A 15759-nucleotide genomic window follows, 5' to 3' on the forward strand; every position below is an offset into this window, starting at 1 on the left:
ACTCAGAGCCTCCGAGGACAGGAAATAGAAGGGCTACCGATGTCTGGATCGCCCGGGAGGTATGTAAAAGATCCTGGCTGCCTCCATTCACTTCCATTAAGCCTCCGGCAGCTAGCCCGAGCTAAACTCAGGATCACCGCCAGGGAGGTTAAATGATATTTCAAAAATGTCATGCTCAAAGGCCTTTAATAGATTTCTATATGGTATAAGCCATTAGTAAAGAACATTGCATGATTTTAGCCTAACTAGATTTCATTTACATATAAAGTCAAGCTCATGTTCATAATAGGTAGTAGCATAACAGGTAGTAGTGGTTCTCTGTTAGGATGGAATATTAGTATGGAAAATTTGCGGTTACTTTGTACAATGCTGACATATCACTTGCTGGACTGTCAGTAGCCTCGTGCCTAGTGACAGCAAACATGGAATGAATTAAGCCACTAGATGCTTAGTCCCAGTGCCACGGATCTGCTCTGCACACTGCTGCATGGGATGATGCCAGCATACTGTATGACCATCAATTATACAGTGGTGGTGGTCACATATACCTTACAACTCTGAACGGTTAAAAGCAACAACGTGACATTTCACCAGATAAATTCATATAGATGCATGATTACAATTACTGTAACCCCAGAGAAAACATTTCATGGAGCCTTGGGCCCTAAACACAATCCTCCATTGCAAATCAGTCAGCAAACAGAACAGAGCAGCTGCAGGGAATGGGCCCAGATCACCTACTCTAATCACCAACAACATACAATTACCACTAATAAAATAAAAGATGATATGAAAAAAGTATCGGACAAGGCAAACAGGGTCCCCCACGGACCCCACCCCTACCTTTGGGCTCTGAATAAGCTGCTGTGGCTATTGCCACATCCCTAAATGCGTGAAAGGGAGCATGGGAAGGTTTCCTTCAGAAGGAGAATGTCATTTCAGCATGAAAACTGGCACATATTTTTGGTGAAGTAAGTGCATTAAAAATCTATGAATGATTGTCATAACTGTCATATTCACATATTTTAAAATGGACCTCAACACAACACACAATTAAGTCTTTATTCCATATATAGTTGCTTAAGGAATTCACTGCACTGTAATCTGTGTTTGTTTAGTGAGATTAAGCTGTTTTATCAGTAGCTGTGAATAGACTGCAGGAGCTCTTCCTAGCTCACTGTAGATACTGTCTCCTCATAAACAAAAACTGAGGCTTTACCCTTTCAGTTTCCCTGGAAAGGATTCATCATCGTATTGTAGTTTTTTGGGGGGTTTCCAGAAAGGATATTATGCTGTGGTTCTGAGTTTAGTTCCACTTTAAATACATTACTTTTCTTCCTTTTAACACTGTGCAACAAAAGCTAAATAGAACAAATATTTGAAAGCATCTTTAGTAATCTGCTATTTCTAAACATGAATTTACCAAGAACTATAAAATGCTAAATTAGCTATAATAAAACCACGCAAGTAAAACAAATGCAAATAGACATAAAAATGCGTACCATTTACTGTATTTACAGTTTAGAAATCCATTGAAGATGTCGCTCAGAGCTCCCACATGGTGAAGATTATCTAGGATTATTACTAAAGGGAGATCTGTATCATTATCTCCAGTGCACTGGTCTGCAAAATGGGCTAGATATTGTCTTAGCTCCTGAAAACAAAGGAAATGTGTTGAAGACAAATAATATCCTCTCAAAAACACACAGAGGGAGGACACTGCAAGTGTCAGGTTATGCTACATAACAAATATGTTTTCACAGGTAGATATCTCTAATGATCTGGTACATTGTTAGTAAACAGTGTGTTTATAAATTCAACAACACAAAAAAAATGTATAAAAATTCTATGCTTAGCAGTGTTGTACAATATAGCGGAATTGAATACAAATACTACAAAAACACAGTTCTAGTTATAAAAACAATTGGGAAAGAATATCAGCTGTAAGTTCCACATGCATAACACCAAGTTCTTTCCCCAACTTCCAGCAGATGATGTCAGTGTCAGTTAGAAAAGCTTTCCATTTACCTTAAAGAGGAACTCCAGTGAAAATAATGTAGTAAAAAAAGTGCTTCATTTTTACCATAATTATGTATAAATGATTTAGTCAGTGTTTGCTCATTGTAAAATCTTTACTCTCCCCGATTTACATTCTGACATTTATTACATGGTGACATTTTTACTGTGGGCAGGTTATGTAGCTGCTCCTAGCTGTTTTGGCTGTTAGAGACAGCTGTAAACAGCTAATTCCTGTCTGTGAACATTGTTACATTGTGGCAGTTTGCCCAGAGTACCGCGGTCCTCAGAGCTTCTTGTGGGAGGGGTTTCAGCACAAAATCAGTCATACAGCGCCCCCTGATGGTCTGTTTGTGAAAATCATTATATTTCTCATGTAAAAGAGGGTATCAGCTACTGATTGGGATAAAGTTCAATTCTAGGTTGGAGTTTCTTTTTAAAGGACCATTACAGCCAAAAAAGTAAGCAGTTAAAATCTGACAGAACCGACAGGTTTTGGACCAGTCCATCTCCTCAAGGGGGAATCTTAAGGTTTTCTTTATTTTCCAAAGTATTTCCTGAATTCCTGAATGTCAATTGCTCAGTCCAACTGCCAAAATAGTGCACAAGTGAGTTGGGAGGCTGGCTGGTATCTTACTATTTTGTCAGTTAAACTACCATTAAGGAAATGAAAACAAAAAAAACACTGATAATCCCCCTTGAGGAGATGGACTAGTCCAAAAACCTTTTTTTTCTGGAGTGGTCCTTTAAGGCTTCAGACCCACTGGTGGAACTTTGTAACAGATCGCAAAGCACTGCCAATTTCCAAAATTGTACAATGATTCTCAGAGTGATTGCATTAAAGTGGATTAGAGATGAAAAACTAACTATAACAAGTAACTTGTCTATATATCTTATCTGAAGTTTAGATAGTTTACACAGCAAATCTAGCTGCACACAGCTTTAATAGAATATGATTATTTCTTCCTGTGATACAATGACAGCGGCCATGTTGTTTGTAAACATTACACAGAGGCAGGCTTATCTGCATCCTGAGCAAAAAAAAACTAATCCCTCCTCCTACTCCCTTCTGCCTCTGAAATCTCTGGCTAGTAATACCTCCCCCTCATCCTGCCCAGACTGAGCTCCCATGAGCCCTTGCTACTGTCTGAAAGTGCCTTGGCTCGCTGAAAACCTGTGGGTGTGGCTTGTTTAGTTTGTAGGGAATTAGAGTATTAAAACAAAAATAAAAAAGTATTTGGCTTGAGGATGAGGAATGCCCTATAAACAATAGGAAAGGAACACAATTATGCAATGAGTAAAAGGTCATCTCGGATCCACTTTAAAGTGGTCTGAAAGTCAGCATTTTTACTGTACTCTAAAAGATTCCTCACAGCTTTAAAGCTACTATCCCAGAAATGTTTTTTTAGCAGAACATCACTGAAATGGTTAAACGAAGCACTTTGTCCTGTTATTCAGCTTAAATCCACATCTAAACAGGAGTAACAGTATCTTTGTTTACATTCCAATGTTGATACATTTGTCTGTAACAAGTAAAAACACTTTCTGAGAAGCTGCCTCTGCTTCAGGCACACACTCATTAGAAGATTTTAATATATATTAAAAACAGTTGTAATAAAATGCAATGACAGCTTTCAGGGCAAGAAAAACTACACTTAACTACACGTAACTTGAAACTTGTAATTTGTAGACATACAATATTACTTGTGCACAAAAGCAAATATGATAACTGTATGAATAAAAAAAAGTTAATTTTTTTTTTTTTTTATTGAATGTTATGTCAGAGTTTCAGACCACTTCAAAGGGATGTAGGGCCAATCCCATCGCCTTAGGAATCATGGTAAAATTTTGTCATCACTCCAAAAATTCCACAGCCCAATTGCCGACTGCAATCGTAGAGTGCAAGTGCTGCAGTGAAATCACCCTTATAGTGTTCCACTGCCATAGCACTTCTAGTGGGTCCCCGGACTCAAGTACAAAACTGTCATGAAAAAAAATGTAAAATGTACTTAACTTCATTAACCGTAATATGCAGAGAGTGCAAGTTACAGCTACTGGAGTTCACACAAATTACTTAACACGTTACATAATTTGCATAACTCGTGTTACATATGCAACATATACAATGCCTGTTACACAAGTAATGTAGGTTTTGCATGCATAACGCAATCTATGCGAATTACATAACTTGTTAGCTAATTTGCATAAATCCCAGTAACCTAAATTGTTGAATGAATATATTAAGGTTAACGGTTTAATGAATTTACCCCATAGTGTGCTAACCTTCATAATGCCTGCAAGAAAGGTGGTCCTGGACCACTGAAAGAGTACTTGGTTGCACGGAGGTCCAGGAACAATGCCTGGCTGTAGAAATTATGTAACTGCAGTTTTTGACACACCAATTATATAGTTAGTTAAACTGAATGATTAAGTTTTAATTCACACTGCCATGGCTTTGGATCCATTTGTTGTTTTTGTATGTTTACAAAAAGTCATGCTGCAGAGCACTACTTTGACTTTTCTAGCAAATGCTGAAATCTTGCCTAATTTCCTTATTCTGCCCTTTTGAAAGAAATGTATTTTGCTTACTCACTTTACTTGATTTGTGATCGACATTAAAGGTCGCAATTCCTTCTTCAATTTTCTTCCTGCCGCTTTTATTTACAACATATTCAGCAAGTTTGTTAGCTAGATATGTCTTGCCCGTTCCGCTGGGCCCAGATAATATAATCCTGTGATGTTCCATCAATAAATTAAAGTACCGCTGAGTAATTGGTTTAGGAATGAGCATATCAAACACAAAACTGTCCAAGCTGTTTTCTTCCACACCTAGAAAAGAAATATCACGGGTTTGTGTGAGCCAGGGCTTGAAGTTAAAGTTGTGATGCAAAACTCCTATTCTTAAAATCTATAACATTATTATGTTAGCTTGAGGAAATCATCAACCTAAACAAACATTGTTTCATAATATTTGATTTATAAATCAATTCTTGTTGAACTACAATAAGCAGGAAATAGCCGGTATTATAATATTGGTAAATTCTACTTTTACATTGACCTCACCTCTCACACAAAACCTCCTTTGGTGGTGCCTAACCTTAACCCTACCTGATTGGTGCCTAACCTTAACCCTCTGGCAGGAAGCTTACCCAACTCCCCTGGTTGTCAACTAACCTTAACCCTCCTCCGTGGGTGGTGCCTAACCTGAACCCCCCCATACTTACCCTATCATGCCACACTGGCATCTCGTTGAAAAGGGTACTCAGTAAAATAGCAGCATCATGCCTGCTATTTGTAGCCACAGTTTGCATAGCAGGTGCCCTTTTCAACAGGCTGTATCTTTCGTCCTTTTCTACTGCTCCAAGAAATAAGACTGTGGTCAAAGAGTACATTTAGTAGAGGCGATTGCCAATAGTTAAAACGTAGGTAATGTTGTATTTCCAATAATCCACTATTAGCTTGCCTGATGCCTCACCCCTCACCCCCCAAGCAACCCATATATATTTTCCTATACACTGACCCCTCCTCCCAAAGTACAACCCTATCTATATGTCTAACACTTACCCCCTCCCCCTTCCCCAAAGCCGAATCCTTTCTAAATGCCTAACATTAAAGGGCAACTGAAGTGAGAGGGATGTGGAGGCTGCCATATTTATTTCCTTTTAAACAATACCAGTTGCCTGGCTACTCTGCTGATCTTCTGCCTCTAATACTTTTAGCCGTAGACGCTGAACATGCTTGTTCTGAGCTGCTGATCTGCTGCTGAACATGCAGCAGATCAGGTGTTCCTGTCATTATTGTCAGATCTGACAAGATTAGCTGCATGCTTGTTAATGGTGTTATTCAGACACTACTGCAGCCAAATAGACCAGCAGGGCTGCCAGGCAACTGGTGTTGTTTAAAAGGAAATAATTATGGCAGCCTTTATATACCTCTCACTTCAGTTGTCCTTTAACCTGCTCTCCATGGCTATTGCCTCTATCCCCCGCACCATATCCCCTAACACTATCCCACCTGGCTCTAGCTATCACTCTAGCCAGCGCTTGCCTATATAGTGGAACCGTATAGCTGATTAAACTGCATTTTGGCTTTATTTTCATCTGGTTTCATGCATTCAATTTAACAGCTTTGGTGTGAGTAGCTTGACTTCTAATAGACACCAAGATTACAAATACAAAGCAACATGGAACATATACCTTTAAGATTCACAGTGATGATATTTTTGTCTCCCACTAGGTATCCACATGGTAACATCTCAGGCACTTCTGCATTATTTGTTCTAATGACATCACCTACGATGTAGCTGGCTATAGCATCTGTAGTTAGGCCCAGACTACCAGCTGGATCAACACGGAAGATGTATTCCTAAGTACAAATAAACGTTAAAAATAGGTATGATCAATTAATCAAAAACAAACAAATGTACATATATATCCATAAAACGTAAAGCTATGTATAATGTAAATAAAATCAAAAAGTGTTCATATACAATTCATGTAAAAGCCTTTGAAAAATATTGGCCCCTATCCAAATTACTTTTTCTTCTGAGTTTTCTTCTACGAGAAATGTTCACACTTTGTCAATAAATAAATTTTAAATAAACAGCAAGCTAGAAAATATTCACAATTATTTTAATATTATGTTTTCCCTGCCTTTTTGAATGCAACGTACTGAAAACACCTAACATCTTGTCAGCATACAGCGACAGAGTCTGAAGAAAGCTTTTTAGCCAAACACTTTTTAGGTTAGCCAATAAATTGTATCATCCTGATTTAAAACTTGCTTAAAGTAATGATACATTATTTTTAAAGAGAAGATGGAAAATGATCTCTTAGGAGAAAAGGCTACTGAGATAACCCTAGTAGCATGTTTGTAATAGTGAGAGCAACACATATTAGGTAGTGTATCTAGTTACAAAGATCGTCACAATAGGATAATTTATAGCACCTCTTACAGATACTAGCCGTCACTAAGAGGGTCTGTTCAGCTGTAACAGCTATTTCTCTCCTCTCCTCCTCTCAGCGTGTGAGTTAAAAGCCTGTTCAGGAGCAAGTACAAATATCTTAGGTAATTACACAAGCAGCTTCCTTTTTATTTGCCTAAGATATTCATACTTGCTGCTGATGGAGACAGCCTTACAGAACAAGCTTTTATCTCACACATAAATTTGACTGTAATGCCTCTTTAAGGACGACAATGGAAACAGTAATGACAACACACAAGAGGGGAATCCATATTGTCAGCTCAAGTTATTATTATTATTGATTTATAAAGCGCCAACATATTCAGTGGCACTGTACAAATTAGGAAAACAAACAAGGGGTACATAATGATACAGACAATGATATACATCAAATATGGACACTAGTGCAAAAAACTGAACTGGTGGTTACAATGACAGATGCAGCATGATGAATACAATGTCAGATGAAATGAACAACAAAATCCAAGACATATAAGGGTGAGAGATCCCTGACCTTGCAAGCTTATAATCTAAATGAATGGGGGGGAGGGGGAAACACAAGAGGTAGGGAGGTATGCGGTATACATACAGACACAGTGCCTGTTTAGGTTATTTAGTAAAGCATAAAACTTGAAAGGTTGAAAGAGAATGACCTAAGTTAGAGCATATGCTTGTTGGAAAAAGTGAGTCTTGAGAGAGTGTTTAAAGATTTCATAGGTAGGTTGGAGAATGAGGGATGTGCTGTGGAAGGGCATTCCAGAGGAGGGGTGAGGCACATGAGAAGTCTTTTATACGCGAATGCGAGGAGGTAATTCTAGAGGAGGACAAAAGAAGCTCCTGTGCAGATCTGGGATTGTGGTTGGGTTGGTATCTGGAAACTAGTGAGGAGATGTACGGGAGAGAGATTGGGGAGAGCTTTTTAGGTTAGAGCAGGGGTTCTCAAACTGGGTGCGGGGGCACCCTGGTGTGCCTCAGGCACCTCCCAGGGGTACCTCAGCATGCATCCCCATACTTTGTGCAATGTCATCAGGTAGTGCAGCTGCACATTGATATACAAAGCAGCTGCATTACCCCCCCAATTAACCTTTAGTCCTGGCAGCCATGGTTGAAGTTGGAGGGGGGTAGCTGCGGGAAGGGGGGGCAGTCATTGACTACTTGGTGGGGGGGGGGCGCCACCTGGGAAGGGTCATCATGGAATTTCAGTAGGTGTTTTTGCCGAAGGGGTGCCTTAAAAAAATTTCACAGCCATCAAAGGCGCCCTCACCCAAAAAAGTTTGAGAACCACTGGGTTAAAGTTAAAAGTTTAATTGGGTTCCCTCTGTAATTGGCAGCCAATAAAGTGCTTGACAGAGAGGAGCAGCAGAGGAAGACTGTATTATACGGTCTAAATGTTTCATACATCCAACATTGCATCATTAAATGCCACTGTACTGCTGTTGTGTTGAAGTATATTACCATGAAACTACACACTAGGTTACACACATCCTTTTTTAATAGAACATGGTGGTTCCCAGATGCAAAAGCTCTTGGTCCACTCTGACTAACTTTCAATACACTGAGCTTTTGAAAACATTGACACTCTGCAACACTTTCCATCCAAGTTAATTTCTCTGCAATGTTCCTCTCACCGTCTAACTGTTAAGCCCCCTCCTACTTCCCCTGAGGTGTTGCAATTAGTGGAGAAAAACTTCAACTCTGTCACATTCATACTGAGAAAGTGTATGAACATTGTGCCTACTGACATGAAGCAGAAATGACAGGTCACACACATCCCCATTTTCACCAATCTCTAGAGTTTGCTATTACATTTAGCATTCCTTCCACAAGACAACATACTATTAAAATTAAATGTAATAGGAGCAACAGAAGAATAACAGAATTTCTTCCACTGCAGTTCATGTAGGCAGCAATTATTTCATTTGCACAGTTTGATATTATTACAGTAACAGTGAACATGCAAGTATTAATTTTCATTTGGGCACAGTGTGGTTTAACCTCCTGAGCGATAATCCTGAGCTGAGCTCGGGGTATATCGCGCAGAAGGATTTCTCAGGCCCTGGTGGGCCGATTTGCATAATTATTTTTTGTTACACGCAGCTAGCACTTTGCTAGCTGCGTGTAACTTCCGATCGCCGCCGATCCGCCGCCGCTCGCCGTGCAGCCCCCCCTCTCCCCGACCCCTTGCGCAGCCTGGCCAATCAGTGCCAGGCAGCGCTGAGGGGTGGATCGGGACTCCCTCCGACGTCACGGCGTCCATGACGTCGGTGACGTCATCCCGCCCCGTCGCCATGGCGACCGGGGAAGCCCAGCAGGAAATCCCGTTCTGAACGGGATTTCCTGCTTACTCTGACCGCCGAATGCGATCGGAGTGGGTGGGGGGATGCCGCTGCCCTGGGATTGCTACATGATTTAAAAAATAAAAAATTTTAAAAAATAGTGCTGCGCCACCTCCTGGGCGATATAATTGTATCGCCCAGAGGGTTAAAAGAGCTGTGCTGAACTGTGCTAAGCGGCTATAATTTATGTCCAAACTGTCAAAGACTTGGGATGGTCAATGAGATGCAAATCATTTTGAGTTGATGCAGCATCATGCACATTTTGCATGCAAATTTAAGCAGCTTGAACATGAATCAATAAAATTCTGCTGAGGTAAAATTTGATTGGTCTATTTTCAAGCTGCATACATTTGCATACAACATTTGCATAACCCTGCATCAACTCACAATTATTTGCATCTCATTGACAATCCCTATAAAAGACATTGTCTGTCACAAATGTCCAGCTTGTTTTAAGTCTATTAAAATGTACATTATAACAAATCAAGCTATTGTAAAAGGGCTTACGAAAGTTTGGATCATGTTACACGTTATTTAGCATCTCATATTCAATAAGTACTATATACAGTAGTTACAAAATTGAAGGATAATATCATAATATATAATATCAATATGTATATCAAGACCAGAATTTTAAGCCATTCTTGTAATGATCCGCTCAGCTGGCTGCACAGGCAGACAGCTGTTTGACCATTCCTTATGTCTGAGAGATGCGTGTCTCTGGAAAAGAGACCTGGCTTCATCTTGCAACTTTCAGAGTTGCTTTGCTGAGGGATTTTCATACATGCAAATTGCTTAGCTGTCTCGTTTGAGGGCTGGCAGTATAAAAGCCTTCTGCTGACCAGAAGGCTTTGCTGGTCATAACGGTTTGTTAAATACACTCCTGGAGTGTCAGCCTTCCCTGTTGAATTGTTATAGGTATCTTAGAGTAATTCTGGGGACTGCACTAGGCAGCTCCTCTAGTGCAGTTAGCCTGCTTATCTGTTTTGTCTATGTTGCCTCTCTGCTGTGATTGTCCTGTCGCCAACGGTGGTCGATAGGAAATTGTCCTGTCTGTGGGTGCTAACCAGTGCAGCGGTTGCTACTGGTAGCCCCTTCTGTTTCATCTGTCTTACTTGGATCGCACCAGCCTCTAGCAGTAGCGGCTGTGGATCCTTCTGATCTGCTTTCTTGGAGTATAGCTGGAGCAACGGTTGCCACCGGCTATCTCATCTGCCTGTCTTGCTTGGATCGCACTAGCCCCTAGCGGTAGCGGCTGTGGATCCTTCTGATCTGTGATTCTGTCCCTGAACCCAGATCGCACTCGCTCTGGCGGTAGGAGCAGTGGATCTTTCTTATCCTGTCCCTGAACTTGGATCACACTCGCTCTGGCGGAAAGAGCAGGGGATCCTGCTAAGCTCTGTTGGGGGGGGGGCTTTTTATTTTTCATATATTATGTGTATTTATGTCCTGATGAAGCGCAAATGATTGAGTGAAACTAGCACAAGTCGATGTTTACACTAGCAGTGTATATATCTATATACACTGTGTATGTATCCACAGCAACCTATATACCCTCTATGAAGGCTTTTTTACTACTATGTAGATTAGGCACTAGTAGACCACTGATACTTATGTGACTCTCCAAATGCCAAGCCTGATCTCATAGACAGTATACTTGATACCATTTACGTGATATATATATATATATATATATATATATATATATATATATATATATATATATATATATCTGTTGGGTGGGAATAGCTACACCCTATTTTGGCATTCACATAATTGTCAGTGTGAACCAATTATAGGGGGGATCAGAAAAGACCTCTCATTCACTGAACATATCGATGCAAGTTTGCCAGTGGGTCGGATTCAAGTGTGGGGGTATCTAAGCCCAAACGAGCAATACGCACAAATTACCTATCTCACACCATCTGACACCATCTGCTTTTGCATTTTTTACTATTTTTATACTATGTACTACCTGCACACCCAGGTTTGTGTATTTCTGACGGGGTGATTGGGGGCGACAAACCTGCGTCACTTTTAGTACTTTTGGGTTAGGTCCTAGCGGACAAAAGTGTTTAACGATTATTACCCGTACGATACTCGGTTTAGTGTGTCCTCCCTCTTTTGCCCACAGATGGTGACCTCTTTAAGGTGTAGGAAGACTGTTCAGCTTAAAGAGACTCTGAAGCGAATAAAAAATTGCTATTTTTACCTGGTACTTTGCTTCAGAAGTCTCAGTAGAGGTAAACCGCCGCATCCACGCAGCAAAACGAGGGGTTTATACCTCCCAAATCCCGGGGGTAAACATCAACGACTTTGGAAGTCATGGATTTTGCTGCCTAGGGAAGCAGAAATTTGAGCTGCAGCTCTGCCTCTACTGACGTCAATCGCCCTGCGGATCTCCACCTCTCCCCCGACACCCTCTCTGTGAAGGAAGACTGAGAGGGGTGGTGAGAGGCGGAGATCTGCAGCGATTGACTTTAGTAGAGGCAGAGCTGCAGCAGAAAGCTCTGCCTCTTTCAGGAAGCACTCCCCGGATTTTCCCCCAGGGATTTGGGGGGTCTAAAGCACTCATTTTGCAGTGGGGATGCCACAGTTTACCTCTCTTCATACTGAAGCGAACTACAAGGTAAAAATAGTAATTTTTATTTACCTCAGTCTCTCTTTAAAGGGAACTGAGAAGGATATGGATTTTTCCTTTTAAAATAATACCAGTTGCCTGACTCTCCTGCTGATCCTGTGCCCCTAATACTTTTATCCACAGCCCCTCAACAAGCATGCAGACCAGGTGCTTTGGCAAAGAAATGAACATACTTAAAAACAGATAAGTGCCTACCTGCAAGAGAGTGCAAGCCTCACTTGTGGGATAAAATACACACTGAGCATACACATAACCTGTCTACCACTGGAGGTTGTTGGTTTCCTTTAACAGCTTGCATGCAACTTGTTAAGTACTCGTCCCTCCCACTGCGGAGAAGTCATCCTCATATGGAAGGGGACCTAACACTAACTAAATCCTAACCTATGCATATGCATAGCCTGGGCGCGCTACCAAGTAAAATCAAAAATTGAAAATTGCGCAAAAGGTGGATCAGCGCATCACCAGGCCGCTTCCGAATGGCCTACAATCATAGGTACGCTGAGCCCCCCCAGAAACTGCAAACGCACCTTGAACCCAAACAGAAGCTCTGCATATACACCAAACCAGGTGCTTTGACTAAAGTCAGACTGGATTAGCTGCATGCTTGTTTCAGGTGTGTGATTCAGCCACTACTGTAGCCAAAGAGATCAGCAGGACTGCCAAGCAACTGGTATTGTTTAAAAGGAAACATCCATATCCCTGTCAGTTAAGGTTCCCTTTAAGCATGTCCACCCCACTTATACTGCTTCTACCACCCATTGCTTGACTGGCAAGCATGGTAGGGAAAGAGAAGAGGAACCTGTGATTGGCGTTGTTTACCTGCATGGACTTGGATATGGGACAGCTGGAGATTCTGGAGAGTTGCAAAAAGTCCTCTAGAGGACGCTGCATCTGGAGCTTCTGTGACAGGACCATGTGGTTACTAACGCAAGAAATGACTATGGAAATAGAGTGGGGCAGAGAGTTATGAGGTGTTTCCCAACACTGGCTCTATTTTACACCCGTGGTTGAATAGCTAGAGGAGTGTGACTACAAGGCCCCGAGAAGCAGCCTACCCTTACTCAGCCCCTCAACCATTTCCTTTATCTAGACAGCCACATTGTAGTCCACTATCCTCACCTCCATTAACTCTTCAGGCAGGGAACACACTTGTCTTTCAGTTTTCTGTGCACATTTTTCTGCATATTTTTTCTGCACACCAAGTGTGTTTCTATGCAGGAAAACGTGCATGTTTTTTCACAGCAGCTGATGTAATTGATAGAGAAAACTGACACAATGTGCAGAATCTTCATGCAGAATGTCAGGTTTTTTTCTGCACGCAAACAACATATTAAGTGTGAACTAGCCCATTGATTAACATGAGTTCTCATTTTTTTCTGTGCAGAAAAAGCACACGAAAACAGTCAAGTGTGTTCCCTGCCTCAATTAAAAAAAAACAGAAGGGGGAGCAAAGCTTATGACAGTCTACAGTATTAGCCCCAAGTGAAGTACTAAAAATACAGTGAGACACACATTTAATCCAATCCACCCACCTAATATAATCTCACCATCTACACTAAGCATAACCTGAACCTTTCCCTGTTTTAGTGTAAAAAATAAACATGGTGCATGGTGAGTAGCTGAGTTGTTAGTGATTTGGTACAACAGACTACAACTACTCTGAGCTGTCCTCCACAGCAATCATTTTGGCTGAGGAAAATCTTATAAGTACACATAGTTTAACACTTACCAAAACCACCTCCTTGGTGCTACCCTCCTATAGTCACAATCTTTACTTAACAATTCACTTAACGTTAATCCCTTACCTTCAAACGCTTAACACTTAAAATTTAAACATAATCCTAACTCGTTTAAAAATGTTTACTAATCTTCCTGTCTATTAGTAACTTCAATTTCACCCGATACTTCCACTGCCAATAACAATTAACTATCCTAACAAAAAACTATCCTAATGCTAATCACCCAACCTTTCTATCCTGCAACTTAAAGATAGCCATCCACTGATAAATTTCAATAGATGTGGAAAACAGCCAGTTATTTCTTTTCAGTATTCGTAATTTGTGTTAAGGAATTAATGATTACTTTTTTTAAACCATCATCCATATTTTTACCTTAAAGAGTCGTCTAATTACAGCATCTAAGACATCCCATTTGGTCTTTCCACTAATTCCAATAGATCCTATTAAATAATGGTGACATTTTGCATCCTACAAGAAACAAACATGCCAGAAACATATAAACTTTAAATAATACAGGTTATGTGCCAAATCTGACAGCCAATCTTTTAAAACTTAGCAGAATACATATAGATTAAATATTATATCAGTTAAATAACAACAGGGGTCCTAAATATGGCTAATTTGTGCTTAAAGTATAATCAAATTTAGCCAATTTAAATTTTAAGTGTTACTAAGTACATCAAATTAATATTCACAGTGCAACTGAATAGTTATTGTATACAACACAGCTAACACTATATTATGCTACCTTTGACACAAACATTCACATTCACTATATATGCAAATGGTAAACCTTTTGAGTTCAGGATTTGTATATGATACCTGACTCAATCCGATGATGGATGTCCTAGTGATTACCCTACTGGTGTGTTTGGAGTGTGGAGAGGTGAGGCTATATATAAATAGTGATAATTAGAAAGAAGCAGGGAAGGTGCTTGTAGCATGAAGGCAGGCGTTTGCTATTAAACACTGATACAATTGTTTGCTAGTTATATTTTTTCAATTCAATATTAAATCAGATCTAGAAGAATATGGGAAGAGACAAGCCACATACTTATGAAAAAGGACCTGCCATGACTCATGGGGGAACATAAAAAGTTATTAAAGATACTCAGTTTTCTGTTAATGATTCTGCTTTCAACATCAGATAAGCTTCTTATACAGTATCTATACATAGCTATAGATTGATATGTAACCCTGCCCTAGACTATGATGTAATGCAGCCTTCTGCCCAGAGCACTCTAAGACATAAACTGACATTTCTTCTCACTACACAGAGGAAAGGAGAAAAAAAAGACATTTTGTGGAAATTCACCTTGTCAGCAGTAAAGATGCCAGCATCACTGATATATTTAAGAATGTAAATCAATGTGTGGTAACATTTTACAATGGACAAACGTTAACTAATAATGTTGAAATGATTATTTTTAAAAAATAAGCAATGTCATTCATGAGGTTATATTCAGTGAAGGTCTACTTGAACAGAAGTATGATGAGTGGATTTTTCCACCTTATATTAAAAGATTGCTAGTATATGTATTTTGCATGTGCCTTGAACTGCACTTGATAGATCTGAAAATTTACAGTGAAGCCATACCTTGGCTCTTCCATATCCCTTATTAACAGAGACAACAATTTTAACGCTGCAACCATCTTTGTGGTTACCTCCATCTTTAGCATCGTCCAGTAAAATATCTGCAGAGATAAAAAATTGTGACAGTAAGCCTTTTTGAATTTCCAGTCTACTACAATAAATCACATTTGCTTTTTCCTCAATGTTTACTAAAGAAACTAGATTTAAAAAAATCAAAGCATATAAAGACAGGACAACCTTTTTATATTCTGAAAATTAAGAAATAATATGAATTATAAATTGTGCTGGCTAAGTGAAAAAATGAATTTTAGATATCCTTGTGCATATGATCAGTACCTTCAGAAGGTGTCAGCTGGAAGCTCCAATGTGATGTCCTCACTGGATCTTCATGAGGACATTGTAAGTATAAGGGTGCAAGGGTTTAAGGTTTTTCTGGTGTTATTCAGACATTACTACAGCCAAATATATAA

At 39.9% G+C, this 15759-nt stretch overlaps 1 protein-coding gene across 11 annotated transcripts in view; it reads right to left on the bottom strand.

Annotated features, from left to right (window-relative positions):
- Positions 1–15759, bottom strand: part of NAV3 (neuron navigator 3) — an 805693-nt gene that overhangs the window by 47175 nt on the left and 742759 nt on the right. For all 11 annotated transcript variants that reach the window (XM_068276636.1, XM_068276638.1, XM_068276633.1 and 8 more), the window contains 5 exons: positions 15293–15390; positions 14068–14163; positions 6213–6381; positions 4610–4845; positions 1503–1654 (listed from right to left, as the gene is read on the bottom strand). In XM_068276636.1, the coding sequence (XP_068132737.1) occupies positions 1503–1654; positions 4610–4845; positions 6213–6381; positions 14068–14163; positions 15293–15390 (751 nt within the window). The remainder of the gene's footprint in view (positions 1–1502; positions 1655–4609; positions 4846–6212; positions 6382–14067; positions 14164–15292; positions 15391–15759) is intronic.

Source organism: Hyperolius riggenbachi, chromosome 3 (assembly GCF_040937935.1).
Source record: "Hyperolius riggenbachi isolate aHypRig1 chromosome 3, aHypRig1.pri, whole genome shotgun sequence".
Classification (NCBI taxonomy): domain Eukaryota; kingdom Metazoa; phylum Chordata; class Amphibia; order Anura; family Hyperoliidae; genus Hyperolius; species Hyperolius riggenbachi.